General features: G+C 39.8%; 1 protein-coding gene across 4 annotated transcripts in view; it reads left to right on the top strand.

Moving 5' to 3' along the window:
• The window catches only part of tenm4 (teneurin transmembrane protein 4), a 353,388-nt gene that overhangs the window by 243,207 nt on the left and 82,407 nt on the right, over positions 1-27,774 (top strand). For all 4 annotated transcript variants that reach the window (XM_060944153.1, XM_060944154.1, XM_060944151.1 and 1 more), the window contains 3 exons: positions 6,004-6,265; positions 24,964-25,231; positions 26,018-26,161. In XM_060944153.1, coding sequence (XP_060800136.1) covers positions 6,004-6,265; positions 24,964-25,231; positions 26,018-26,161 — 674 coding nt within the window. The remainder of the gene's footprint in view (positions 1-6,003; positions 6,266-24,963; positions 25,232-26,017; positions 26,162-27,774) is intronic.

The following is a 27,774-nucleotide window of genomic DNA, read 5'->3' as shown; positions in this document are numbered from 1 at the left end:
ACACTCAAGCAACTTATCGGTTACAGTATTTCACTATTCATACACAGAAAACACTAGCACACATACATCTACCAATAAAGTGATAAAAACCTCCTAATAGAGAGTTTCAGCCTGGATGATACTTGCTCATGTTTGCAGTATTCACTCAGTGGCTTTGCTCCTCCCAAAGAATGACGCCAATTAGCATGTCACTAATATTATTTGCAGCTCAGTATGTTGTGTATATATATTTAACAATTATTCCACGAAATCGAGTCGTATGCGTCAAGTTGTCTATAAGCCATGGACGACGAGACTGAGTGGAATAACTGTTTTATTCTATCCGTATTCACTGGATTTTGAGAAACGGAGCATTTTTATTTTTTGCAAATTCAATAAATAAAAACTTTATACAAAACGTCCGACAAAATCATTTCTGCTTAGGCGGACTTCTTAAAAACCTATCGATGGCTGCACGAATTGACTTAGGGTTGTTGGTTTTTTTTGTAGAAAGTGACATCTTGCTGTCGTGCCGAGGTACAGAATAGCTTTAAACATTTATTTAATTCTTCCTTGGACATGTCAGTTATGTAATTTTCAAACTTCTTTGAGCTTTTGAACCAGTCTAAAAAAATTCAACAAATTTTAATGCTTAAAGATGAAGGACGTAAACAAACCGACAAAATGACGGTAGCAATTTGTAAAAAATGCTATAATAATAATTCTTGAAAAATAAAAAAAAGATACGTTCTTATACTTAAGAACTCAGATACTTTCATTCCATATTTTGCTGCTTTTCTTTTGTATTTTTGGGGGTTTTGTTTTCGAGTCGAGTTTTGATTTCATCCCCGGTTGTGTCAGCAAAACGTGCCGCCATTTTGTTTTTCTCTACTCACGGTATATGAGCTGATAGCCTCGTAGTAGAGTAGCCAATCAGAGCATGCGATTGCTCATATGCAGTGAACGTGGAAATAATAAAAGCGTATATTCTATGAACAGTCTTCTGTATTTGTTTGATAAAAACCCAAGTACCGAAAGCCAACACAGTTCATGGAAGTGGTTTTGTGAGCTTTTACCAGAGAGGGTCTTGAAGTGTTAATGATATTCAACATCTGTGAGGTGGATCAACAGCCTTATTGGTATTGCTCTATAGAATCCATGCATAAAAAGGATTTAATTGTGATCAGTGCCTCTTGTATGGCTCTAGGAATGTTCTGCAGGGTGTTAGAAAGCCTTTGATTTTTGAAATACATGGAGTCATGTGTATTCCCTCAAGGGGACATGAAAGCAATCAGTCACTCATTGCATCAACGAGCATAGTGCAGGCAGTGTAGCCGGACCGAGCCGGACCAATTATTCATGTTAGTGGTCTAATCCAGTTAACCCCTTTGGGTTCATGCGCTTTCCCCGATGAAATCCTAAACGGAGAGAGTGATGCTGTGGAGAATTATAGTGTGTCTCAGTTCTTCAGCCTGAGGTGCTTCTCGTGATTAATAACAGGTTGCATTGATTGGCACAGCAGCCTGTAGGTGTGCGATTTATGTGCATGCGTCCGGCTGGGCTTTGTGTGTGTGTGACCGGCTGTGACTGCAGATTGCCACAGGCTTTGAGGCAGCATGAAAGCACACATGTGACCATTTTGTCACACACACACACACACACATGGAGTCCAAACACAGAGTCCCATTTTAGCAAGGGCACCATGGCAAGGGCAGAGCAGACCTTTGTTTACAGACTCAGCCAATGAACACTATGTATCAGAAGACAGTCTGTAGGGATATGTAGGTGAATTAATGTGCAAGCAGCATGATGGTTTGGCTGCACATTCATGCTGTAAATTGGAGGCCTGGAGATTCATGGCCACACTGTCCCAGTGTACTCCCCAGGGTGTCCACATCACCTTCTGCTAATGGCTTATTAAGAGCTCAGTTGTGCAATGCAGGTGTTCAGTCGGTGGTTTGGTGTAATGTGTACTTCTTAGTGTGTGCTTAGTGTGTGTGTGTTTACATGCTGTTTTTACCTATCTATTAGGAAAAGGAGTGAATTTATTACTTTTATTGTTTGAGTCATATTGTACCTCTATATTCTTTAGCTTGTATTTCATACTATTTCCACTCATTGACCTTTTTTCTCCCTTAGAATTTGTGCTTTTATATTTTAGAAATTACTTTACGTCAAAGTGGATGGATCAGCAATATTAAAAGATTGTTCTTCATGACCGTAAATAACTTTAAAGTGTAACTTCACCCCCAGCTCTGAACCGAACTCCATCCACTGTCAGGGTTCTCCAGAAAACCTGAAGTAGCCGGCTAAAAAAAAAAGTAGTAGGCGGCTCTGGAATTTGCAGCGGTGAAGCCGCCATGGTGCACCAAAAGCATGCTAATACTAGGGGGGTCTGGGGGCATGCCCCCCCCCCAAAAAAATTTTGAAACTGACATGCCTTCTGGTGGGGCGGCACGGTGGTGTAGTGGTTAGCGCTGTCGCCTCACAGCAAGAAGGTCCTGGGTTCGAGCCCCGGGGCCGGCGAGGGCCTTTCTGTGCGGAGTTTGCATGTTCTCCCCGTGTCCGCGTGGGTTTCCTCCGGGTGCTCCGGTTTCCCCCACAGTCCAAAGATATGCAGGTTAGGTTAACTGGTGACTCTAAATTGAGCGTAGGTGTGAGTGTGAATGGTTGTCTGTGTCTGTCAGCCCTGTGATGACCTGGCGACTTGTCCAGGGTGTACCCCGCCTTTCGCCCATAGTCAGCTGGGATAGGCTCCAGCTTGCCTGCGACCCTGTAGAAGGATAAAGCGGCTAGAGATAATGAGATGAGATGAGATGCCTTCTGGTGCATTCTCAGCTAATAAATTAATAACCATTACCCTGTAAAATACTTGCAAAATATGTATGAAATTTCCCTCCAGATGTGTGCATACTTGGCTTTCTCAGTTCCCCTCTGTAGTACGCTGCCTGGCTCTGTAACATAACTACATGGTGTGATATAATTATATATGCTCCAGCGTGGTAATACGGTCCAGCTCAGCCAATCAGAGCGTGAGAATTGATCAACAAATATGGTGTCGCTTCCGGTCATGACCCGAATCGAAGACAATTTCGTGGTGAAATAATTGGATTTGCAGCAAATTATGGGCGGCAGAGATGATATAAATCGCTTGAACATTGAAAGACAAGGGGTTTTTTTTTCTGGGATCGAGTAGCCGGCGCAGACCATCTGTGTAGGCGGAGAAACCCGCCGGTCACTGGGACTCGTGGACGTGTCTGTATTGTACAATTTTGAAAAATGCTAAAAAGTGGACAAGTGGTTGAGAGGGTGGGCAGGGAGGGGCTGGTGGGGGAAGTGGCTTGAGGGGGATGGAGTGATTGGGTAGGCCATGGAACCATTGTAGCAAAAGCAACTGGAATATAATAAGTACAGTAGAGGGTTAGGGTTTGCAAAAAAGAGTGCAAACTCCCGTGATTGATCTCAATCAGAGTCTCAATCAGCATACATCTGAAAATGAGTGCAGTTTCACAGATTCCCACTCAAGGGCGGGAGCTAGGGGACGCGGGCACTCACCTCTGATTAGAGGGTGTTAAGATTATTTTCTTAGATATAAATTTCATGCTGGAGATGAATCCTAAACGGTTGACTTTACATCAGCATGGAACATCAGCTTGTAAGGTTCAGAATGAGTTTAGATTCGATATTAACACCAGCACTGATGTGTTCTGTCATAGTGCAATCATTCCATTTAGGTTACAGCTCAAAAATAAAAACGTTTAAGTGTGCAGTAGCTCGTTAAAGGTAGCTGTTTTTATTCTGTGGTTTAGCTGAGCTGACTGGATAACTCTGAGGATAATTTCACCAAAAAACTGGGGGTTTTCTTTGCTTGTTTTTTTTTACTTTTTTTCCCCTCCACAGCACTTTCAAGGTCTTACTTTAAAGTGCAGAACATGTCCTAAATCTGGGCGGCACGGTGGTGTAGTGGTTAGCGCTGTCGCCTCACAGCAAGAAGGTCCTGGGTTCGAGCCCCGGGGCCGGCGAGGGCCTTTCTGTGCGGAGTTTGCATGTTCTCCCCGTGTCCGCGTGGGTTTCCTCCGGGTGCTCCGGTTTCCCCCACAGTCCAAAGACATGCAGGTTAGGTTAACTGGTGACTCTAAATTGACCGTAGGTGTGAATGTGAGTGTGAATGGTTGTCTGTGTCTGTGTCAGCCCTGTGATGACCTGGCGACTTGTCCAGGGTGTACCCCGCCTTTCGCCCGTAGTCAGCTGGGATAGGCTCCAGCTTGCCTGCGACCCTGTAGAAGGATAAAGCGGCTAGAGATAATGAATGAATGAATGTCCTAAATCTGGCCAGTGGAGAGACATTAATTGAGGATTCTTTCCTGTAGATGTGATCCTTTTGCTTTCGTCCCTAATCTATAGACCAGGGCATGTCAGATGGCAGACTGAGGTCCTGATGCAGACCCACGAAATTATTCCGCCAGACTAAACTGCATACTTGCTCAGAAACTGTAGCAGAGCCAATAAACATGGGAGGAAACGTGCCATTGTTCAGCAACTCCAGTCTTCTAAACACGAACTTCCTTGGCTTCTCTAGCAGATCTTCTGTTTCAGCTTAAGCAGTTCCACATATTCATTCAGTTATTTCACTGAAAGCCGCTCATCTGGTCATAGAGTTGCGACAGGGTTCAAGACATGAGCGCAGAAAGGGAGGTCTTTACAGACTTTTGTAGATTTTTTTATTTTATTTCCCCTCTTGGGTCTGATTAGTGAACTGACGACATGGCTTGACTGCAAAAAAGGTTGACAACCGGATTTCTTTAAAGACGATTAAACAGAAGCATTTGTTTATTCTTTGCATCAAATCAAAAATAAATCCGTCTCATCTGGTCAGAATATGTGGCGTTGGTCAAAATTAGTAATCTGAAGCGCCAGTGCAAAACAAAACAATTTCAAATTGTCTCATTCATAGCCTTTAATCATTAAAAGATAAAGGTAATTGTTGTCACTTTTCAATCATGACAGATCCTTATCCAGACTTTTGTAAGCAATTTCTTGATATATTTCTTGATATATTTTGGTTGAATAGACAACGTTGTTTTATTTTATCTCTTGTTGTTTCATGGAAGAGTCATTGTCGTTGACTTTTAGATGTTGCTCTGGAGATCCAAGTCTGGAGGGTGATGGTGGTGAACACTTGAGCTTTTCCTGCTCTCTTTCAAGATTAGAATGATGTTTGAGAATTTCTGTGATCGTTTCTCTCAGGGAGCTAAATTAAAACCCGATTTAGAAACTGAAGGCTGATACTTCATTGCTCTGTGGTTTTGCTGCACAGCGCAGTCACTGTTATATGCTGTAGCAGTGGCAGGGCCATGCCCGTTTTATTTCCATTAAAATTAATAGTTTTCAGCACCACCCTTTCAAATGATATTAATTTAGATTTAAAAAGCTCAATCTTTCAAAGAGCCAGAAGCGTATTGTTTGTACAGCATACTGTGAAGCCAGTAGATGAAAAAGCACGCTCCCTAAATAGCTAAAGCTGAGATCTTTTCAGCAATAATTAATGCATAATTAATTACAATGACAATTAAATCCCCTTAGGGTGCCTAAGATAGGGTTAGAATATATTGTTTATAAAAAGCATAGTGTTGCTGAGTTTAAAAAAATTGATTTGAGTTATTGTAATGCGATTGCATGTTGAGACATTAGATTAGCATGTAATGTAACATTTTTTATGTTTAATTAATGAGCTGAACATTGAATATGAAATATTCTTAATTACACTGCATCTATCACCCTGCTGTATTGAAAATGGTGCATGTACTGAGTGGATTGTATTGTGAAAAGAAGCATGTCAAAATCCACAAGAGATAAAACCACTGCAGATCCCTACATGTCATAAAGAAAGAAGCGATTGCTGTGACAAAGTGAGTGAACACTGTCTTTTTGTTTCTCTCGTGTGATGGAAGTGATCCAGGCCCTCAGTGGCGTGTCAGAGTGATGGTTTCACTAAAGCACAGTAATCTTTCGGTTCTGTTTCAGTTTTGACCTGCTCTCCAGCGGGGGCGTGGCTGTAGCACTACGCTTCGAGCGCGCTCCGTTCATCATGCAGGAGCACACGCTGTGGTTGCCGTGGTCACGCTTCTTTGTCATGGACACCGTGGTCATGCGGCATGAAGTGAACGACATCCCCAGCTGTGATCTCAGCAGTTTCGCACGCCCGAGTCCCATAGTACTGCCCGCTCCTCTCACTGCCTTCGCCTCGGCCTGTCAGGACAGAGGCATCGTAGTGCCCGAGATCCAGGTGAGTGTTCAAGAAGAACCCGAAAAACTGTTATGTCCCAAGACTGAACTGAAAGGAAACCTAGATGATATTGTTAACTATGTTCATAGATCAGCTTTAAGAGGATAAAGAATCGCTTGTTAAACCAGTGTAGGTCTGTATTTAGATATGACTCTACCCTAATTAAATTCAGCTCACTTTCTGTTCAACTGATATTCACAAAGTGTGTTTGACTACAGAGGTCATACGTTTAAATAATATTGGCTGGTGTTGAGTGGTATATCAGATATATATTTCATTCAGCTAGCATGATATTGAACAAGAGAAAGACGAGTTCAATATCATACTAGCTGAATGGAATATATCTGATATACCATGCAAAAAAGCATATTATTATTATTATTATTATACATACACAGTCTTTTCAGGTGTTCAATGCATCTTTCTCTTTCACAATTCTCTCAAAATCTTCCGTATTTAATGAAGCAAACCTGGCTGCCATGTTTGTTTACAAATTGTCACAATCGCTCGCTAGCGCAGAAGTTTTACGTCTCTGACGGGTAACGTCATGCTGTCCTGACAACCATGCAATATCGTAAACCATATTCAACGCTCATTTTCCACCGGGTAAAGTGACATAATACACATAGGATAAGCAATATGCTAACAATATTGCATGCTATCAAACCAAATGAATGAAACCTGCTAGAAGGGAATAGAATACATGTTTTTATTCCATCAGAAAAGTTTCCTGTATGTATAATAATTAAATAATATTGGCTGGCTTTTTTCGTGGTATATCAGATATATTCCATTCAGCTAGCATGATATTGAATGAGTCGAAGACAAGTAGCTGAATGGAATATATCTGATATATTACCATGAAAAAAGCCAGCCAATATTATTATTATTATTATCAGGGGTTAAATTGGGCCGGGGCTGAGCCCCGGCACATAAGCTCGGAGCGGATGGCATATGATCACGCACACATCAAAAGCAACAAACCCTTTTCACGATTTTCAGTTCTGAATAATTAAATATCGTTTTATTAATCAATAAACCCATGACTTTTATGAGATAGATCATAGTTTTCCTGATAACAAGACGACCTGTCAAAGCTATTTAGAACAGAACTTGCGATCAGAGATTCTGGTTTCTGGAACACTGCGTGGGTTGCCAATTCCGCTTTTTATAAGCGACTTTGGGGTTTCTTTTTTTGTGAGCTCGCTTTAAAAAAAAATCAGAAGTCGTGGTTTGCGGGTTTTTGGGCTTGTGTTTCAGCGTTGTGACTTGTTTATAATTTTCTCCCTACACCGTCTCCCCTTTTACCTGCTGTTACAACTACTACTAATAATATTAACAATACAGTGAACATAATCATTATCATATTTTTTATTATTAAAAACAAAATATCAAAATACTGAAGAGGGGAAAAAATAATACTGATCTAAATATGTTGTGTTTTTATTTTTAGACAGTATGTGCATACTGTCTAAAAATAAAAACACAACATATTTAGATCAGTATTATTTTTTCCCCTCTTCAGTATTATTTGATATTTTGTTTTTAATAATAAAAAATATGATAATGATTATGTTCACTGTATTGTTAATATTATTAGTGTTTTATTATTTATTGTTAATATTTAATTTAATGTTAATTTATTATTATTTATTGTTAATATTATTAGTGTATTATTAGTGTAATTATTATTGTTATTATTATGTATTCAATTATTTATTTGGCATGTGGTGCTTTTTGTATTGTCTAGAACATACATAAGATGAGCATATTATAGCAGCAAAATAGAAGCACAATCATTTGAATGCAGCAAAACTTTTGCTGCATTCAAATGATTGTGCTTCTATTTTACTGCTATAATATGCTCATCTTATGCATGTTCTAGACAATACAAAAAGCACCACATGCCAAATAAATAATTGAATACATAATAACAATAATAATAAATGCTTCCAATGTTATAGTGTTGTTTGTATTTGGTTGCATTCACTGCATGAATATATTTGATTGACAATTTGACTGACAGTGTTTTGGCATATTTAACATTTATCCTCCAAAATAAATCAACTGTTTTGGTTTAAGATTGTGCAAGCCTTCAAATTTTCTCACTGAACATTTCTCCTTCACATTTTTCACCTGTAGGCATGTGACAAGATTTAACATGATATTGCTCAACCTACCTCTGTAAAGTCAGCTAACAACTTATTAAAATGCACCAGAATTCAGCAAATAACATGTATGATAATAAAAAACTTCTGGGGGAGGACCCCCAGACCCCCCACTAATCATTTCCTTCAAACCAATGTACAACAACCTGTACAATCTGTTACATTGGCCAACCAATCTACATTCAAACTGCCATAATGTGTAGGGGGGCACTACAAGACACACATAGGCCTACAACACACAGATAAGGTGTCTATCTCTGTGCAATATGATATGGTTATCAAATTAGAGGGTTATTTTCCAAAAAGTATATTGGGGCAGGGCGGCGGGGGCAGGGGCGGGTACGAGGCAGAGCCCCCCCACATAACCAATCCCAATTTAACCTCTGATTATTATTATTATTATTATTATTATTATACATACACATTCGATGGAACAATTATAGATTTTACAAAAAGTTAAGAACAGGGCAGTAACTTACCAATATTGAATTCTGATTCTGATTGAATGTAATTCAGTGTTCTTTCAATCCAATGTACTGTACACAGTCAAAGTTCTAACAATAAAAATGGTACAAGTCCACAAAGCCTGAACAACAACCCAACTTATATACAAGTTATATACAGGTAGACAGTTCAAGTTCAAAGTTATTTTTGGTCGTAGTTAATTGTTACATTGCAGTTGTTCAAAACAAAAGGGCTTTGCTGAGTGAAATCCACGAGTTAAGTCCTCTTGTAAAAGTCTCTGTCACTTTTCCTCCAAGTAGAACTTTGACAATATTTCCCTGATTGCTCTCTTTTCCAGTTTTTTTAATGTCTGTTGGTATGTTTTTCTCTTGTAAATATGCGTGAAGAATATCCAGTGAAGTTTTGGTAGCCTTTCAGGTGTTCAGCGTGTCTTTCTCTTTAAATCTTCCGCTTTTCATCTTCCGCTTTAAATTTTTCACTTTCAATGATGCAAACCTCGCGGCTGGCTATGTTTGTGTACAAACTGTCACAGTCACTCACTAGCACAGAAGTTTTACGTCTCTGACGTGTCTCTTTTCCAGCTTTTCTGTATATTTTATGTGGAAGATTAATGTGTGAAGAATATCCAGGGAAGTTTTGGTAGCCTTTTGGGTGTTCAGCGAGTCTTTCTCTTTCAAAATTTGCTCTAAATCTTCCGCTTTTAATGAAGCAAACCTCGCAGCCATGTTTGTGACAGTTTGTACAGTCACTCGCTAGTGCAGAAGTTTTACATCTCCGATGTGTCTCTTTTCCAGTTTTTTGATGTCCGTTGGTATGTTTTTTTTTTCTCTTGTAAATATGCGTGAATATATAATGAAGTTTTGGTAGCCTTTCGGGTGTTCAGCGCGTCTTTAGTTTCAGTTTTCAGTTTATTTATTTAGTGCTTAAACCAAGAACTGGATCTTTGCTCTTTCCTGGCCGACAAAGAAATGATTGTGCGCATGCACAGCAGAAAAGTTTTGTCATTGGATCTTCGCATGAGCTCTGATGTGTGATGTCGTGTTGTCTTGACAACGTGCAATATTACAACAATATTGCATGCTCATTCTCCATTGGGGAGAGTGGCATAATACATGGAGGATAAGCGATATAATAACAGTATTGCATACCATTAGTAAACTCACTAGAAGGGAATAGAACACGTTTTTATTCCATGGAAAAAGTGGCCTAGTAAACTAGACCCACCCGCCTAGCGGCCAAAAATATTTTTGCCTACGAGTGGATTTAGCCTCGCACCATGTCAACAAAACACCCCGGGCATCAAATCGTGCCCGCCAATCGCAACGCAAAGTTTTTGTTTGGATTCTTTGGGCGGGCTTTTGCAGGAGTGACGACAAGGCTGCGCGACGCTGGGGAAAGCACAACAGGAAAGATGGCTATGGCTAGTGAACAGCGCTAGTTTGACTCCGCTTTGGAATCAGTTTTAGAAAAATTAGACTTGGAGTTTTCGTTGAAACATGAGCAGGAAGAGGCTCTCCGCTCATTCCTTTTCAAGAAGGATGTTTTCGCTGTTTTGCCGACCGGCTATGGCAAAAGTCTGATCTACCAGCTGGCTCCGCTCGTAGCCAAAAGGATGGGGCTAGTTTGTGCAGTACAAAGAATTAATAAACAGCTTTGAAACATTACTTTTTGATTGTTTCTTATTTTCCCGTTATTTTAAATTTAAGGGAAATTATTTCACCAAACACTACTAAATAAAAATAAAAACTCTCAAACAGTTTAAGCAAACCCTTGAAAAACACTTGAAAAAAAAAAGTGTATGTTAAGTATGTGGTACAGACTCCAAACTTGTGGTCATTATCTCCAAACTTCTTAATATCTAGAACCTGTTTATTAATTAATACGCATTTTGAAAAATTATTTATTTCAAGGCCTCCCCCACTGCTTTCTGTCGCTCTGACTACGTCACAGTCACTGTTGCGCTGATTGGTCAGAGCGTTGGCCTATACGCACAGAGACAGTTTGAAAGACAGCGGTTTGTTCCACCCACACCCTTCGGAAATGTCTACTACCGAGACCAGACTAAATATTCACATTTAGTCTGGCTTGCCAGGCTATGGAAAAAGTGTCCTGTATGTATAATAATTCTGAATATTGCAGGGGTTGTAAATAAAAATAGTCCTGCAGTGTCAGTATTCTGATTCCATTAGCTGGACATTTGAGTAAAGTAGTGGGGTTTATTGATATACTTAAACCTACTACACACTTATTAAAAGTCCAGCTACAAATTCAGTCAAAATCTGATCTAAGAAATTAACCTACTGTCCTGCCTTAACTCCTGCTAGAAATCCCTCATAAAACGACCATACACAATACTGTCTGAGGTTCTCTTCTCAAAGCTGATTCCTTATTTTCGTGCTTTGATGTGTCAGGGATTCTTCCATCCAAAGGCCACACCATGTGTGCCGCCATTTTCACAAGAAAGGAAAAAAATCATCAAAGCTTCAGTTTCATTGGATGATTTGTGTAAAAAAAAAAATGTGATAAAACCCACATCTGCTTGGCTAGAAATTAACAAGAGAGTTTCTAGCATTTTTATCTTCCTATAAATTCCTTACGGCGGCAATACACATAGAGAAATTATGACTTTATTGGATTGTAAAACTAGCAAATAGAAAACTAAAATTCTGTATAATGGTGAATATGAATATCATACCAGGATTATAACATCTGTAGCGTTCACTATGAAATATTTCAGTGAGCCTGTGGGATTCCACTCCTTTTTTTTTTTCCTGATATTAATTTTCCTGTTAATCAAGACAGGAAGGCACACATCTGGAAGTAGCTCAACTTTTTAAGAGACTTTCTTAGAGCATTTATATCTAGAATGTGTTCTGGGCTGGAATTCTCTCAGGGGTACACTGTCAGAAATAGGGGTACTGTACTGTCGGAGTCCAGTTCTGTCCCCCAAGGTACAATGTACACTCATGTACCCCCGAGGGTTCTTAATTGAACCTCAAAGTTTTAGGGCCAAAAAGGTACATATATGTTCCCAAGCAGTATACAAAGGGTCCAGATAAGTACCTTAGAGGGTCCTGCCCCAGTGACAAACCATTGTACCCCTAAAGGTACAATCATGTACTTTATTTTCTGAGTGTGTAGAATACAAATAAAACCGCCTAGTAGCACCAGGAAAGGATCGAATTACACCAGATCATCATGTAAAACGAATGCCATACATATAGGCTGTTATTGACTGCTTCATTTCACAGCTAGGAAGCAGCTTATTTGCTTTTATTTGCATTCCTCTTCTCCATTTAATGTTGCTTATTTCTTAAATATAGAGTGAATTCTGTAGTACGCCACATGCAGAAATGCTTATATTCAGAAGTCAGTGTATTTGAAAGGCCCACAATAATTAAAAAAAAAAATCAAACCTCAGATGTTTGTGTTTCTCTGCTGCCAAAAATTACCTTTTGAGATGGAAATGAACTGGACAGAATTTCAGAGCTGCAGGTCATATACTGAGCATGTTACTTGTGGTGAGAAGACGGCATATAGTGTATTTTTAAAATTGACCATCTTTCTTACAGTCCACAAGAGTAAGGTTTACAAAGTGAAAAACTGTTGAAATGGATGTGATTTTAAGTACAAATTTTCCAATACTGTGCAGCGATGTTTGTACACGGTGGTAACTGTAATAATAACTGAAGTGGTGAGGATCCTTGTGGTTTTCCGGAGAGGACACTTTGATGGAATCATATTTCAACCACCTGTAAAGCTCTGCTGCAAATGTGTCTCATCTGTTTCAAGTCTTTTTTTTTTTTTATACTGTGCAACAACAGTCTTCTGCTTCAAAAGAGAGAAATATTTTCTGGAAAAAAATAATCTACAACCTCATCATATAGTGAGTGCTTTCCAGAGAGGACATTTTTAACGGATAAAGGATACTGTACGGTAAGAGGCACTTGGTTTACAAAAAAAAAAATGTAGCTTCCACTTAAATATCTTTCTAATGTGAATGGAAACACTGTACATTTCCAAAAGTAAAACCTAGTTTGTGTTAAAAAATGCAATTCTGAATTTAACCAGTAAAAATCTCAGTGTAATAATTAAAGCTGAATTAACCGAAATGACCACAAGGTCAAAACTGAGCTTGCATTTGACTCTGACAAACATATTTACAAGAACTTATAAGAGACATTACTGCTGGAGATGGGACTGGTGTGTCCCTGTAAAATAAGGTAGAAGAAACTCCAGCATATACAGAATACACTGGACCTAGTTTCAGGAGTTAGTTGGTGTTCTTCAAAAAGACAACTATGATTGTGAAACAGCCTATATAGTTGTGAAATCTACAGGCTTTCTTGAAATGTTTCTGTTTTGCTTGTATCACAATCACAAGTTCTAGCATTTTGAATGTGAAAAGGGAGAAAATTGCATGTAAATATCCAATTCCATTTGGTAATTGTCTAAAATCAGCCGTTCTTTATTGATTTAATTTGCATTTAATTAAATATGACATAAAAATAAATAAAACACCAATGAATATTACCACAAAAAGCTGCTTTCAAAACCCGCCTTTATTCATAACCTAAAGCAGAGTTTGTCAAACCGACTCTTTATTTACAGAACATAATATTTGCAGAAAGTGCAGGCAGGTTTAAAAAGCAAACAAGAAGACAGAGTCCTCTATATCCCCACTCTATATACCAACTATATACCAAGTTTCAAGATATTATTTGTCACATTTTTCAAGTTCTGCTGCAGGAAACCAACCCTACACCTCTTTACACTGACCTCAGCAGCCCATGGTATACAACCCCGATTCCAAAAAAGTTGGGACAAAGTACAAATTGTAAATAAAAACTGAATGCAATGATGTGGAAGTTTCACAATTTCATATTTTATTCAGAATAGAACATAGATGACATATCAAATGTTTAAACTGAGAAAATGTATCATTTAAAGAGAAAAATTAGGTGATTTTAAATTTCATGACAACAACACATCTCAAAGTTGGGGCAAGGCCATGTTTACCACTGTGAGACATCCCCTTTTCTCTTTACAACAGTCTGTAAACGTCTGGGGACTGAGGAGACAAGTTGCTCAAGTTTAGGGATAGGAATGTTAACCCATTCTTGTCTAATGTAGGATTCTAGTTGCTCAACTGTCTTAGGTCTTTTTTGTCGTATCTTCTGTTTTATGATGCGCCAAATGTTTTCTATGGGTGAAAGATCTGGACTGCAGGCTGGCCAGTTCAGTACCCGGACCCTTCTTCTACGCAGCCATGATGCTGTAATTGATGCAGTATGTGGTTTGGCATTGTCATGTTGGAAAATGAAAGGTCTTCCCTGAAAGAGACGTCGTCTGGATGGGAGCATATGTTGCTCTAGAACCTGGATATACCTTTCAGCATTGATGGTGTCTTTCCAGATGTGTAAGCTGCCCATGCCACACGCACTAATGCAACCCCATACCATCAGAGATGCAGGCTTCTGAACTGAGCACTGATAACAACTTGGGTCGTCCTTCTCCTCTTTAGTCCGAATGACACGGCGTCCCTGATTTCCATAAAGAACTTCAAATTTTGATTCGTCTGACCACAGAACAGTTTTCCACTTTGCCACAGTCCATTTTAAATGAGCCTTGGCCCAGAGAAGACGTCTGCGCTTCTGGATCATGTTTAGATACGGCTTCTTCTTTGAACGATAGAGTTTTAGCTGGCAACGGCAGATGGCACGGTGAATTGTGTTCACAGATAATGTTCTCTGGAAATATTCCTGAGCCCATTTTGTGATTTCCAATACAGAAGCATGCCTGTATGTGATCCAGTGCCGTCTAAGGGCCCGAAGATCACGGGCACCCAGTATGGTTTTCCGGCCTTGACCCTTACGCACAGAGATTCTTCCAGATTCTCTGAATCTTTTGATGATATTATGCACTGTAGATGATGATATGTTCAAACTCTTTGCAATTTTACACTGTCGAACTCCTTTCTGATATTGCTCCACTATTTGTCAGCACAGAATTGGGGGATTGGTGATCCTCTTCCCATCTTTACTTCTGAGAGCCGCTGCCACTCCAAGATGCTCTTTTTATACCCAGTCATGTTAATGACCTATTGCCAATTAACCTAATGAGTTGCAGTTTGGTCCTCCAGCTGTTCCTTTTTTGTACCTTTAACTTTTCCAGCCTCTTATTGCCCCTGTCCCAACTTTTTTGAGATGTGTTGCTGTCATGAAATTTCAAATGAGCCAATATTTGGCATGAAATTTCAAAATGTCTCACTTTCGACATTTGATATGTTGTCTATGTTCTATTGTGAATACAATATCAGTTTTTGAGATTTGTAAATTATTGCATTCCGTTTTTATTTACAATTTGTACTTTGTCCCAACTTTTTTGGAATCAGGGTTGTAAACCCATTGGACCTTTGGTCCATGTGAGCTAAAAGTTAAAATTTCTCACATTTCTTCGTATCAAAAGACACATATACATTACTTAATCAACACATATACCAACTTTCAAGATTGTATCACTCATAGTTTTCAAGTTCTGCTCTGGAAACAAAACCTACCCCTAAGTATAGATGAAAGTCTTCCGGATTTACCCAGAAATCCGGATATTTGACAAAACTCTTGAAAATCTCTGGTTTTCCGAATGGAGAAATTTATTTTTCGGATTTTTCGCGTTCCTAGATGCAGTGTAATACTTCGCATCGTCCTTGCATGGATGCAGTCCTTAAATAGCCCAAACATAGTTCATTGATTAAAGACAGGTGTTCTTTGTTAACGGCGCGCGTGCCGGAGCTCGTTAGGCACGCGTGCCCAAGGCGCACCTTCGGGTGCACGACCTAAGGCGCGCAGAACTGACACCGTTCTGCGCAAGCGCAACACAATCGCACTAGAAAGCATGTTCAAGCTGCCAGTGTAGCTGCAGTCTTTTTAGTTGCGAATTACGAATATTTCCTCTTGTGTTAATAATTCGCTATGTCAAAAACAAGCAAAACTTTTCTCCTTCTTTCGACGTGAAGAGAGGTAAGCAATTTATTATATATTTTTCCATCAAAGTTGCATTTTGTGGCTTCGAAGCTAAGTTTTAGTGCCGTTTCTAGAACACAACATCAAGAAAATGTGGAAGAAACGGCAATAACGGAAAAGCCGGTTTCTGAGCTGCCTAAAACTAGCAGTGGTAATTATTTTTTGTTACATAATGTACTCAGGCTGCCAGTCAGTGTGTGACGACCCCCCCCCAAAAAAAAATCCTAGCTACGCCCCTGATTTACATGAGAAATTTGGTATTCATTGGTGTGTTTAAATTTACAGATAATGAACTAATGTGGCGGCACGGTGGTGTAGTGGTTAGCGCTATAATCGTTTGAGTAGGGTGCGCACATCCAAAAACTCTTTGCAGGTGCCAGACAAAAATGTCATACAATAAAAGAAAATAGGTCTGCACACTGCTGGATACGCTCCAAAAAATAAACTTTATTTAATTAAAACAAGCAACATTTCGATCACCCTGGATCTTCATCAGGCTTATGCCTGATGAAGATCCAGGGTGATCGAAATGTTGCTTGTTTTAATTAAATAAAGTTTATTTTTTGGAGCGTATCCAGCAGTGTGCAGACCTATTTTCTTTTATTGTAGTGGTTAGCGCTGTCACCTCACAGCAAGAAGGTCCGGGTTCGAGCCCCGTGGCCGGCGAGGGCCTTTCTGTGTGGAGTTTGCATGTTCTCCCCGTGTCCGCGTGGGTTTCCTCCGGGTGCTCCAGTTTCCCCCACAGTCCAAAGACATGCAGGTTAGGTTAACTGGTGACTCTAAATTGACCGTAGGTGTGAATGTGAGTGTGAATGGTTGTCTGTGTCTATGTGTCAGCCCTGTGATGACCTGGCGACTTGTCCAGGGTGTACCCCGCCTTTCGCCTGTAGTCAGCTGGGATAGGCTCCAGCTTGCCTGCGACCCTGTAGAACAGGATAAAGCGGCTAGAGATAATGAGATGAGATGAGATGAGATGAACTAATGTAAACAATTGGCTTCAACTCGCATAAATATGAATTAGAAATTTTTAGTTCACTTTAGCTTATGCAAACGCACAACTCTACTAAAAGATTGATAAATGAGGCTCAATGTCCCCAACATTGAAACCTGAAAGCTTTAGAAACTCCAACAGACCTTTACTTTTTAACAGTACTGTTTGGGGATTTTGCTGAGTCTTCAACTGTCTGATTTTTTTCAAAGTAATGAACTGTGTAGCAGGAAAATCACCGCGTTTTCTAAATGCACTCCTGAAAATTACTCATTAACTAGGGGAATTAAATTTGATATTTTTGACATGTTAATCATTAATGTACATGAAAGAAAAAGGCTTAAAAGTTATAACTTGTTTTAGTGAAAATAAGTACTAAAATGCACTAGAATGCAGGGTTTTGTGTGTTATGTTATTAAAATTTTTTCGGGGGACGTTGCCCCCCCATCTTAGTTTGACTTTCGAAAGTTCAGGATTTTTTTTCTTTGCTCCACTTTCATCTCTACCCTAAGACTAACCTGAGAGACTAAGTCTGAAATTGTTTCCATGGAAGCATGAAAAATTAAAATTTCTCAAATTTCTTAGTATGAAAAGGCACATCTACATCACCTTGTTAACATGTATACCAAGTTTCAAATCCGTATCATGAATAGTTTTGGATGTATGCTCCGGAAATGAACAGTGCTCTTAGAAACTAAGTCAAAATCTATTTTTTATGTAAAAAATTTGAAAAATACTTTTTTTTTTTTCAAAAATCCAAAATACAGTAGCAACAGGCACCAGTTCACATGTTGTTTGAGATGTATACAGAGTTTCATGAAGATATCTTCAGTAGTTTTAAAGATATGGCCCGGAAACAAAAACATGACCAGACGAACAGCCAGACTGACGGAACCCGTTTCGATAATAGAACATTTCTACAGGGATCATAAGAGGCACACTAGAAAATCATTGGCTCTAATGTCAAGAGATCACAAGTTCAAATCCTGTAGATTCTGTAGTCATGTAGTCCCAGGGAGCAAACCTGGCCTTGGGAAGGATGATATATACTCTCTCACTTCTGTCAATCACAGCAGCACTCATCAATCAGGGGCAACTGTGAGCTCATGTATGAGGAAGATGGCAGATATTGCTTTTGTTCCAAATGTGTTCATATGCTGTGTATTGCAGTATGAGCATCAGTTTAGAAAGATGCATTGGCTAGTTTCATGTGTCTTGGAAGAAGTACATTGTGAGCTGTTAGATGAGAGTAGAGAATTAGTTAGTACAGAAAAAAATCTACCAAATCATTTTTGGTGAAATCCATACATACAGTGGTGCTTGAAAGTTTGTGAACCCTTTAGAATGTTCCATATTTCTGCATAAATATGATCTAAAACATCATCAGATTTTCACACAAGTCCTAAAAGTAGATAAAGAGAACCCAGTTAAACAAATGAGACAAAAATATTATACTTGGCCATTTATTTATTGAGGAAAATGATCCAATATTACATATCTGTGAGTGGCAAAAGTATGTGAACCTTTGCTTTCAGTATCTGGTGTGACCCCCTTGTGCAGCAGTAACTGCAACTAAACGTTTCTGGTAACTGTTGATCAGTCCTGCACATCGGCTTGGAGGAATTTTAGCCCATTCCTCCGTACAGAACAGCTTCAACTCTGGGATGTTGGTGGGTTTCCTCATATGAACTGCTCGCTTCAGGTCCTTCCACAGCATTTTGTTTGGATTAAGGTCAGGACTTTGACTTGGCCATTCCAAAACATTAACTTTATTCTTTTTTAACCATTCTTTGGTAGAACGACTTGTGTGCTTAGGGTCGTTGTCTTGCTGCATGACCCACCTTCTCTTGAGATTCAGCTCATGGACAGATGTCCTGACATTTTCCTTTAGAATTTGCTGGTATGATTCAGAATTCATTGTTCCATCAATGATGGCAAGCCGTTCTGGACCAGATACAGCAAAACAGGCCCAAACCATGATACTACCACCACCATGTTTCACAGATGGGATAAGGTTCTTTTGCTGGAATGCAGTGTTTTCCTTTCTCCAAACATAGCGCTTCTCATTTAAACCAAAAAGTTCTATTTTGGTCTCATCCACCCACAAAACATTTTTCCAGTAGCCTTCTGGCTTGTCCACGTGATCTTTAGCAAACTGCAGACGAGCAGCAATGTTCTTTTTGAAGAGCAATGGTTTTCTCCTTACAACCCTGCCATGCACACCATTGTCGTTCAGTGTTCTACTGATGGTGGACTCATGGACATTAACATTAGCCAATGTGAGAAAGGCCTTCAGTTGTTTTGAAGTTACCCTGGGGTCCTTTGTGACCTCACCGACTATTACACGCCTTGCTCTTGGAGTGATCTTTGTTGGTCGACCACTCCTGACGAGGGTAACAATGGTCTTGAATTTCCTCCATTTGTACACAATCTGTCTGACTGTGGATTGGTGGAGTCCAAACTCTTTAGAGATGGTTTTGTAACCTTTTCCAACCTGATGAGCATCAACAACGCTTTTTCTGAGGTCCTCAGAAATCTCCTTTGTTCGCGCCATGATACACTTCCACAAACATGTGTTGTGAAGATCAGACTTTGATAGATCCCTGTTCTTTAAATAAAACAGGGTGCCCACTCACACCTGATTGTCATCCCATTGATTGAAAACACCTGACTCTAATTCCACCTTCAAATTAACTGCTAATCCTAGAGGTTCACATACTTTTGCCACTCACAGATATGTAATATTGGATTATTTTCCTCAATAAATAAATGACCAAGTGTAATATTTTTGTCTCATTTGTTTAACTGGGTTCTCTTTATCTACTTTTAGGACTTGTGTGAAAATCTGATGATGTTTTAGGTCATATTTATGCAGAAATATGGAACATTCTAAAGGGTTCACAAACTTTCAAGCACCACTGTATATTTGTTTTCTTCAAGAATTCAGCAGTGACATCTGACAGGTTTCTCAGACCATCGCACATTTTTCTTCCTGTAATTAGACAAATAGTTGCTATTAATTTTTATCCCCTGCTGGTCGAAAGGCCCGAAGGGGGATTACTGTATGTCGTGGCGATGTCCGTCTGTCCGTCAGTCCCAGGATGGGTGCTCACCTTCTAAAATCAACTCCTCTCACAATTTTTGGAGGAATTTCACGAAACTTGGCAGGATTCTTTGTGACATGTCAGTAAAACGCATATTGCAATTTTGTTAAACTTGGTCACATTTTACCAGAGTTACAGCCCTTGATTAGCAAAATTATAATTTGACAATTTCCTGAGAGTGTGTTTTCCTTCTGAAATCAGCTCCTCTCACAATTTTTGGAGGAATTTCTCGAAGCTTGGCAAAAGACCTTGCTATATGATGTTAATACGCATATTGCGATTTAATTTTGTTTGTGAAAATTTTACCAGAGTTTTGACCCTTGATTAAATAACTTGTACTTTGACAATTTCATGAGGGCATACGTTCTTCTGAAATCAACTCCTCTCACAATTTGTGTTGGATTTTCACCAAACTTGGCAAAAGGCTTTGGTATATGACAGTTACTTGCATATTGAAATTTCATTTAATTTGGGCAAATTTTACCAAAGTTATGCCCTTGATTTTTAACAAACTTGTACTTTGGTAATTTCATCAAGGTGTGCTTGCTTTCTGAAATCAACTTTCCTCACAATTTTTATCCCCCACTGGCCGAAAGGCCCGAAGGGGGATTATGTCGTGGCGATGTCCGTCCGTCCATCCGTCCCGGGAAGGGTACTCACCTTCTGAAATCAACTCCTCTCACAATTTTTGGAGGAATTTCACGAAACTTTACAGGATTCTTTGTTATATGTCAGTAATACGCATATTGCAATTTTGTTCAATTCAGTCGCATTTTACCAGAGTTATGGCGTAGTTGCCAGTGAGGGATATTGTGCTCTCAGAGTAAGTTTAAGTTTAGTAGAAAGGAAGAGACTTCAGAGATTGCCGTACTAAATGCTATAAAAACACACCAGAGGAAACCAGGACATTTGCCCTGGCAAAATGTAAATCTCATTGTCTGTTTCTTTTCAAAATCATATTAGACATTGTGGACAGTGCTGCTCTTTATCCTGTACTGTTTTGTATTTTCTGTTCATTAGCATCCATCCAGACTCTCACTGGGTGAACGTTAATAAGATAAACAGTTGCTATTCGCTTTTAAAAGACGGAACAAAACACATCTGGCCCTTTAGTGCTCTCTGTAAATGGATTGTATGACCTCTATTGAGTATGTGATTCATTCCATGCCAGCTGCTGTCACTGATAGAGGACCCTTTGCCCTCATATACAGAGGAAGCAGATTAGAAAGAGCATATATCAAGTTGGAATGGAGGAGTGACTTTTGCTTGTGGCAACACTTTCATCATGGCTTGTTGTAATTGGTTGGAGATGCACAGTGTAATTTACAGTGCAAGCTTTTTGCAGAGCAAGGATAATTACGTTTAGCAGAAAGCAGACCCTTATTGAATTTCTGTATCTAGAGTTTGCAGTCACTAGTAAAAAGCAGCATGTTTTCGCTTGAAAATCTTTTTTTTTTTTGACGGAGGGCAACCAGAGCTTTGGTGCAAGTGGATAAAAAGTGTTTGTTTTTGTGAATGTGACACCAGAATGATGTTTGTGGATGCAGATATGTCTGTGTGCTCTGTCATATGTTTGTAACTGACATTTCCTGTGTTGGGTGTTTTTCTGCCTGTTCCTGCTTGTATTTTTTTGTGAGTGTATCTGTGTTCATGTGGTTCCTTCTAATTATTTTGTCTCCCCCTTTGCTATACAAGATTAATGGTTTCTGTGCAACATGCAGTGCTATCTGGCCTATTAATATCTGACACCGTCTTTCCCATCCGTCCTTTCAGTGGCCTGGGGACACACACACACACGCGCGCACGCGCACACACATGAATGTGATCTTTAACATATTTTTTTTTACACCATTCTGTGTTTTTGTACAGTCCATGGTCTTTGGTAGTGTCATTAAGATTTACAAACGAGCACTGTTTAGCAGACACCTTTCTTTTTCTTTGCTGTCCTCTTTATCTGTGCATTTGTGAAGGAGTCACTGACTGTGTTAATTGCTCTGGTCTTGTCTGAGAAGCAAAGTGCTACATGTGGTGACTTAATGAGAGCACTGCAGTGTGCGTCGAAAAGATTGTAAGGAGAAAACTAACGAACCAATCAATTCTGTGCACTAGGCCTTTATAGGAGATCCAGCACTGCTCTTCCACTGCTTATCCCTTAAGGCCCGGTCCCACAATACCGATAACTATAACTATAATGATAACTAGAAATAAATCATTCCCCTGCAGTTTATGTGGTTGGTGGTCACACCAGACCAATAACGATACCTATAGCCCAGACCTGGGTTTATTGGTATTGGTGAGATTGTTTCTGGAGCGATTTTTCCAGGCCCTGACCTGGTCCGATAAAACATCTGACCAATCAGGTGATTGTTTACATGTGACATGGTCGGAGCACGTCCTATTTTTCCCGGGCATCTTCGGGCATCTTCGTACATCCTTGTTGCATCATGAAGTCACGGAATACGGATTCACGGAAAATAAAAAATATAATGCAAAGCACGGATCTTTTATTCACAATTATGTGATATTTTCTGTGAAATATTAATAGTAAATTAATAAAGTAAACATATAAATGGAGGTAAGATATTTTAATTATGAACTTCAGCACTCCAAACATTGAATTGTTTGAGACTTATTAATTTTTTATCCATGATGCATCATCCATATGAGATCGGTAACCAGTCTGTAATATACTGAAACATCCATGACCAATCCGTAAATTATTAGCATCTGTGATGTATCCATGTTAAAATCCGTAACCACTCTGTATTTTGTATCCTTTTTTATCATATTTCTGTAATCCGTGACCTATCCGTATTATCTCAACCACCGGCGTGTGTACATGGGTTGTTTTGAAGTCCAAGCTGTACAGTATGACCCGGAATAATGTGCTACTACTTGGAAAAAACTTGCATGACTATTACTAAGTTACGTGCATTTATTTCCCTGAGTGGCAGGACCAACTGATATTATAGTCGGGTTATAGTTGTGGTGTGACTGCTCCAGACTGGAACTAAATTCAGGCATACGGTAGTGCTTGAAAGTTTGTGAACCCTTTAGAATTTTCTATATTTCCGTATAAATATGACCTAAAACATCATCAGATTTTCACACAAGTCCTAAAAGTAGATAAAGAGAACCCAGTTAAACAAATGAGACAAAAATATTATACTTGGCCATTTATTTATTGAGGAACATGATCCAATATTACATATCTGTGAGTGGCAAAAGTATGTGAACCTTTGCTTTCAGTATCTGGTGTGACCCCCTTGTGCAGCAATAACTGCAACTAAACGTTTCCGGTAACTGTTGATCAGTCCTGCACACCGGCTTGGAGGAATTTTAGCCCATTCCTCCGTACAGAACAGCTTCAACTCTGGGATGTTGGTGGGTTTCCTCACATGAACTGCTCGCTTCAGGTCCTTCCACAACATTTTGATTGGATTAAGTTCAGGACTTTGACTCGGCCATTCCAAAACATTAACTTTATTCTTCTTTAACCATTCTTTGGTAGAATGACTTGTGTGCTTAGGCTTGTTGTCTTGCTGCATGACCCACCTTCTCTTGAGATTCAGTTCATGGACAGATGTCCTGACATTTTCCTTTAGAATTCACTGGTATAATTCAGAATTCATTGTTCCATCAATGATGGCAAGCCGTCCTGGCCCAGATGCAGCAAAATAGGCCCAAACCATGATACTACCACCACCATGTTTCACAGATGGGATAAGGTTCTTATGCTGGAATGCAGTGTTTTCCTTTTTCTGAGCATAATGCTTCTCATTTAAACCAAAAGTTCTATTTTGGTCTCATCCATCCACAAAACATTTTTCCAATAGCCTTCTGGCTTATCCATGTGATCTTTAGCAAACTGCAGACAAGCAGTAGTGTTCTTTTTGGAGAGCAGTGGCTTTCTCCTTGCAACCCTGCCATGCACACCATTGTTGTTCAGTGTTCTCCTGATGGTGGACTCATGAACATTAACATTAGCCAATGTGAGAGAGGCCTTAAGTTGCTTAGAAGTTACCCTGGGGTCCTTTGTGACCTCGCCGACTATTACACGCCTTGCTCTTGGAGTGATCTTTATTGGTCGACCACTCCTGGGGAGGGTAACAATGGTCTTGAATTTCCTCCATTTGTACACAATCTGTCTGACTGTGGATTGGTGGAGTCCAAACGCTTTAGCGATGGTTTTGTAACCTTTTCCAGCCTGATGAGCATCAACAACGCTTTTTCTGAGGTCCTCAGAAATCTCCTTTGTTTGTGCCATGATGCACTTCCATAAACATGTGTTGTGGAAATCAGACTTTGATAGATCCCTGTTCTTTAAATAAAACAGGGTGCCCACTCACACCTGATTGTCATCCCATTGATTGAAAACACCAGGCTCTAATTTCACCTTCAAATTAACTGCTAATCCTAGAGGTTCACATACTTCTGCCACTCACAGATATGTAATATTGGATCATTTTCCTCAATAAATAAATGAGCAAGTATAATATTTTTGTCTCATTTGTTTAACTGGGTTCTCTTTATCTACTTTTAGGACTTGTGTGAAAATCTGATGATGTTTTAGGTCATATTAATGCAGAAATATAGAAAATTCTAAAGGGTTCACAAACTTTCAAGCACCACTGTAAGTATAGTCATAGTTGTAGTTATAGTTATCGGTGTTGTGACACTGGGCCCTTATACAAATGTCTGTCTGTGATTTCATTTCACATGCTTTCAAAGCAGAATTTTTTTTTTTTTTTGTAACAGTGCACACAAATAAAATGAGTCGATTCAAGTCTTGTTATTGGAGTCCTGTTCACATTTCAGCTGTGAGCATCTGCTTTAGTGCCAAAAGAACTCTCAGAAGATTGCGCACTTGGAGTTTGACCATTCTTGCACCTTTTTTCAGAGCTTTAACAACCTTTTGAACTGGATAAAACTGTCATGTTCTCTTGTGCAGGCTCTTCAAGAGGAAGTGCGTGTTCCCGGGACAAAGTTGCGCCTGGGATATCTGAGCAGCCGTACAGCAGGTTATAAGTCTGTCCTAAGGGTCACACTGACCCACGCAGTTATCCCTTTCAGCCTGATGAAGGTGCATCTCATGGTCGCCGTGGAGGGCCGCCTTTTCAGGAAGTGGTTCTCGGCAGCGCCGAGCCTCTCGTATGATTTTGTTTGGGACAAAACTGATGTCTACAGTCAGAAGGTGTACGGCCTGTCCGAGGCTTTTGGTGAGTGAATCATCATGTGGTTAGTAAAAAGAAAAAAAAATGATTTGGCCACATTCAGTTTATTTTTCAGTGTGTAAGGTTACATATGAACTGTGATTTTCTTTGTTTGTAATTTTTAAAGTACTTCGCTACGTTGAGGTGAATTGTAATTAAGACTTCCCTTTCTCCTCAACCCATCCCATCCCAATATTTAAGATATGACAGGGGCCTTTCTATGTAGAGTCTGTATGTTCTCACCGTGCCTGCGTGGGTTTCCTCCAGGTGCTCCAATTTCCTCCTACAGTCCAAAGACATGTGGATTAGGTCACTTTAAATTGCCCCCAAGTGAAAGTTGTTCATTTCTGCCCAGGGTGTACCCTGGCTCTTGCCCAAAGTCATCTGGGATTGGCTCCAGCTTCTCCCGCGACCCTGACAGATTAGCGGTATAGATAATGGATGGATGGAAGTATGTCTCATAAATGCCTCGGGAAATAACAGGCTGAATTAATGTCTGGACCAGAAAAAATATAAATCCTGTAATGATGAAACTAGCCAGATCCACTTCATCTCCATCTTACAAATCAGTATTTCTGAGATCTATAAAGGTCTAGATACATAAATTGATAAACGGCACCATAAAATTTCACTTCAATTTTATCATTTCTTCTGATCATTAAAGCATATCATAATGTTATTATATGATACTTTCTGTTAAATGTCTCATCATCATCAGTTAGAACACTCTGGTGATATGTGTGTTCAGGTTTGTAGTGTGAATTCTCACTCTAGTGTGCTGTGCTTGAACAGTGTCTGTGGGCTTTGAGTACGAGTCGTGTCCTGATATGATCCTATGGGAGAAGAGGACAGCAATCTTGCAAGGCTACGAGAGCACAGCATCCAACCTGGGGGGCTGGAGCATAGACAAACACCACGCGCTCAACATTCAAAGCGGTGAGCTCACACACACACACACACACACACACACACACATTTACTTCTTTATTTGAGTCCACAATTTACAATAAATATATATATTAGGGCACAAATGTAACAGATGCATTATCTGCCCAGACATGTCCTTGATATGTGATTTCATCAGTTACACGCATTTCAAATCTTATGGGTAAACACAGCATCTTCTCCTCCAAATGTGACGACTTCCAATTATGGATGAGACTGAATAATACTTAGCCAGCTGTTTTGCTCTCACCTTTGAAAATCCAACTATCCTTAGATCCCTCATGACCAGCCTATGCACATGATCCAGACTGCCAAATATCAATACAAGAAGTTGGCATTTGTACCCGAAATCAGAAATTTGCTGTACAAGGGGTTGGTATTTCATAAGCTTCATTAAATAACTTTCTTCTAAATATGAATCGAAACAACAGCCTACTTCCAGAATCAACACACTCATCTTACTCTTATCGATAATGGTCTGGTAACATTTATATTAATCAACATATCTGCACTAGACAGGGAGAATATTTGTGATTGAACAAAGCAATTTTTATAAAATTGTAAAAAAATAGATGGTAGATTTTTTTGATATAATGTCCACAATCCTGTCATGTCTGGAAATATACAGTCTTTTATAAAGATTACAACCTTCTTCGGCAGTCCATCAATTTCGATGATGACATCAGTGTAAGGGGAGTTAGTTATTCTTTGCAGGCATGCCTATGAGCTACTAGGCCCACATTTGTGCGGCGAAAAACGTCTACATCGGTGGCATTGAAAGCTTGTTCCTGTCGATAACATGTGATGCGTTCGGTGCTTCTTGAGGTACAATTCTCTCCGTTTTTCCTCCACAGCTCTCTTGGCTCTGCTGATTTTCTGTCACCACTCTAAACTCTCCTACATCGCGCCATGCACGGTGTTAAAGACAGACTGCGTCGTGCCCCCACCATCTAGTCTCGCTGGACCTCTAGGTCTGGTCCAGACAGTGTGCTACTGCACAACAGGCCTGGTAGACAGGGAGGTTGCCCCACAGTAGCAGCTATCTTGCTAAGTGGTGCCATCCATTGACCAAAAAGTGGTTCTTCTGCATGCCACCTGATGATGAGCCGTTGACCTGCGGGTTCTTCTGCCCCAGAGCACTGGAGTGCCCTGCTGCCAATGCTCCTTTGGATGTGGTTTAACATCATACCCAGGACAGGATGCAGTTTAACGTCATACCCAGGACTGAAAGATTACAACCATTTAGTATATAAGACATAGATTCTATCACCTGGTCTTGTCCATGATGGATACAAAATGGAGGGTAAGAGTCAGGGAATCAGACGGAAAGATTGAGCCGAGTTGGTAAGACCTGAAGTCTGGCTTTAACTGTAAATATCTGGATATCCTCATCAATAGAGGCATTTTGAAGAACAGTTCAATGCTGTCTTTCCTCAGTTCAGTGCTGAGGAAAGACAAGCTAGCTGTCCCTGTAGTCTAAGCCCAGTCCAATGTTTCTGACGTCGATGTTTAACTGACATCAGGAATCAAATCAATCAAAGTCCTTACCATGCCATGTGGCGAATAGGGCGGCACCGATCTCCGTTTCTGTAGACCTCGGCCTC

This window comes from Neoarius graeffei, chromosome 17, assembly GCF_027579695.1.
Source record: "Neoarius graeffei isolate fNeoGra1 chromosome 17, fNeoGra1.pri, whole genome shotgun sequence".
NCBI classification, from domain to species: domain Eukaryota; kingdom Metazoa; phylum Chordata; class Actinopteri; order Siluriformes; family Ariidae; genus Neoarius; species Neoarius graeffei.
This window is presented reverse-complemented; position numbering and strand designations above follow the sequence as displayed.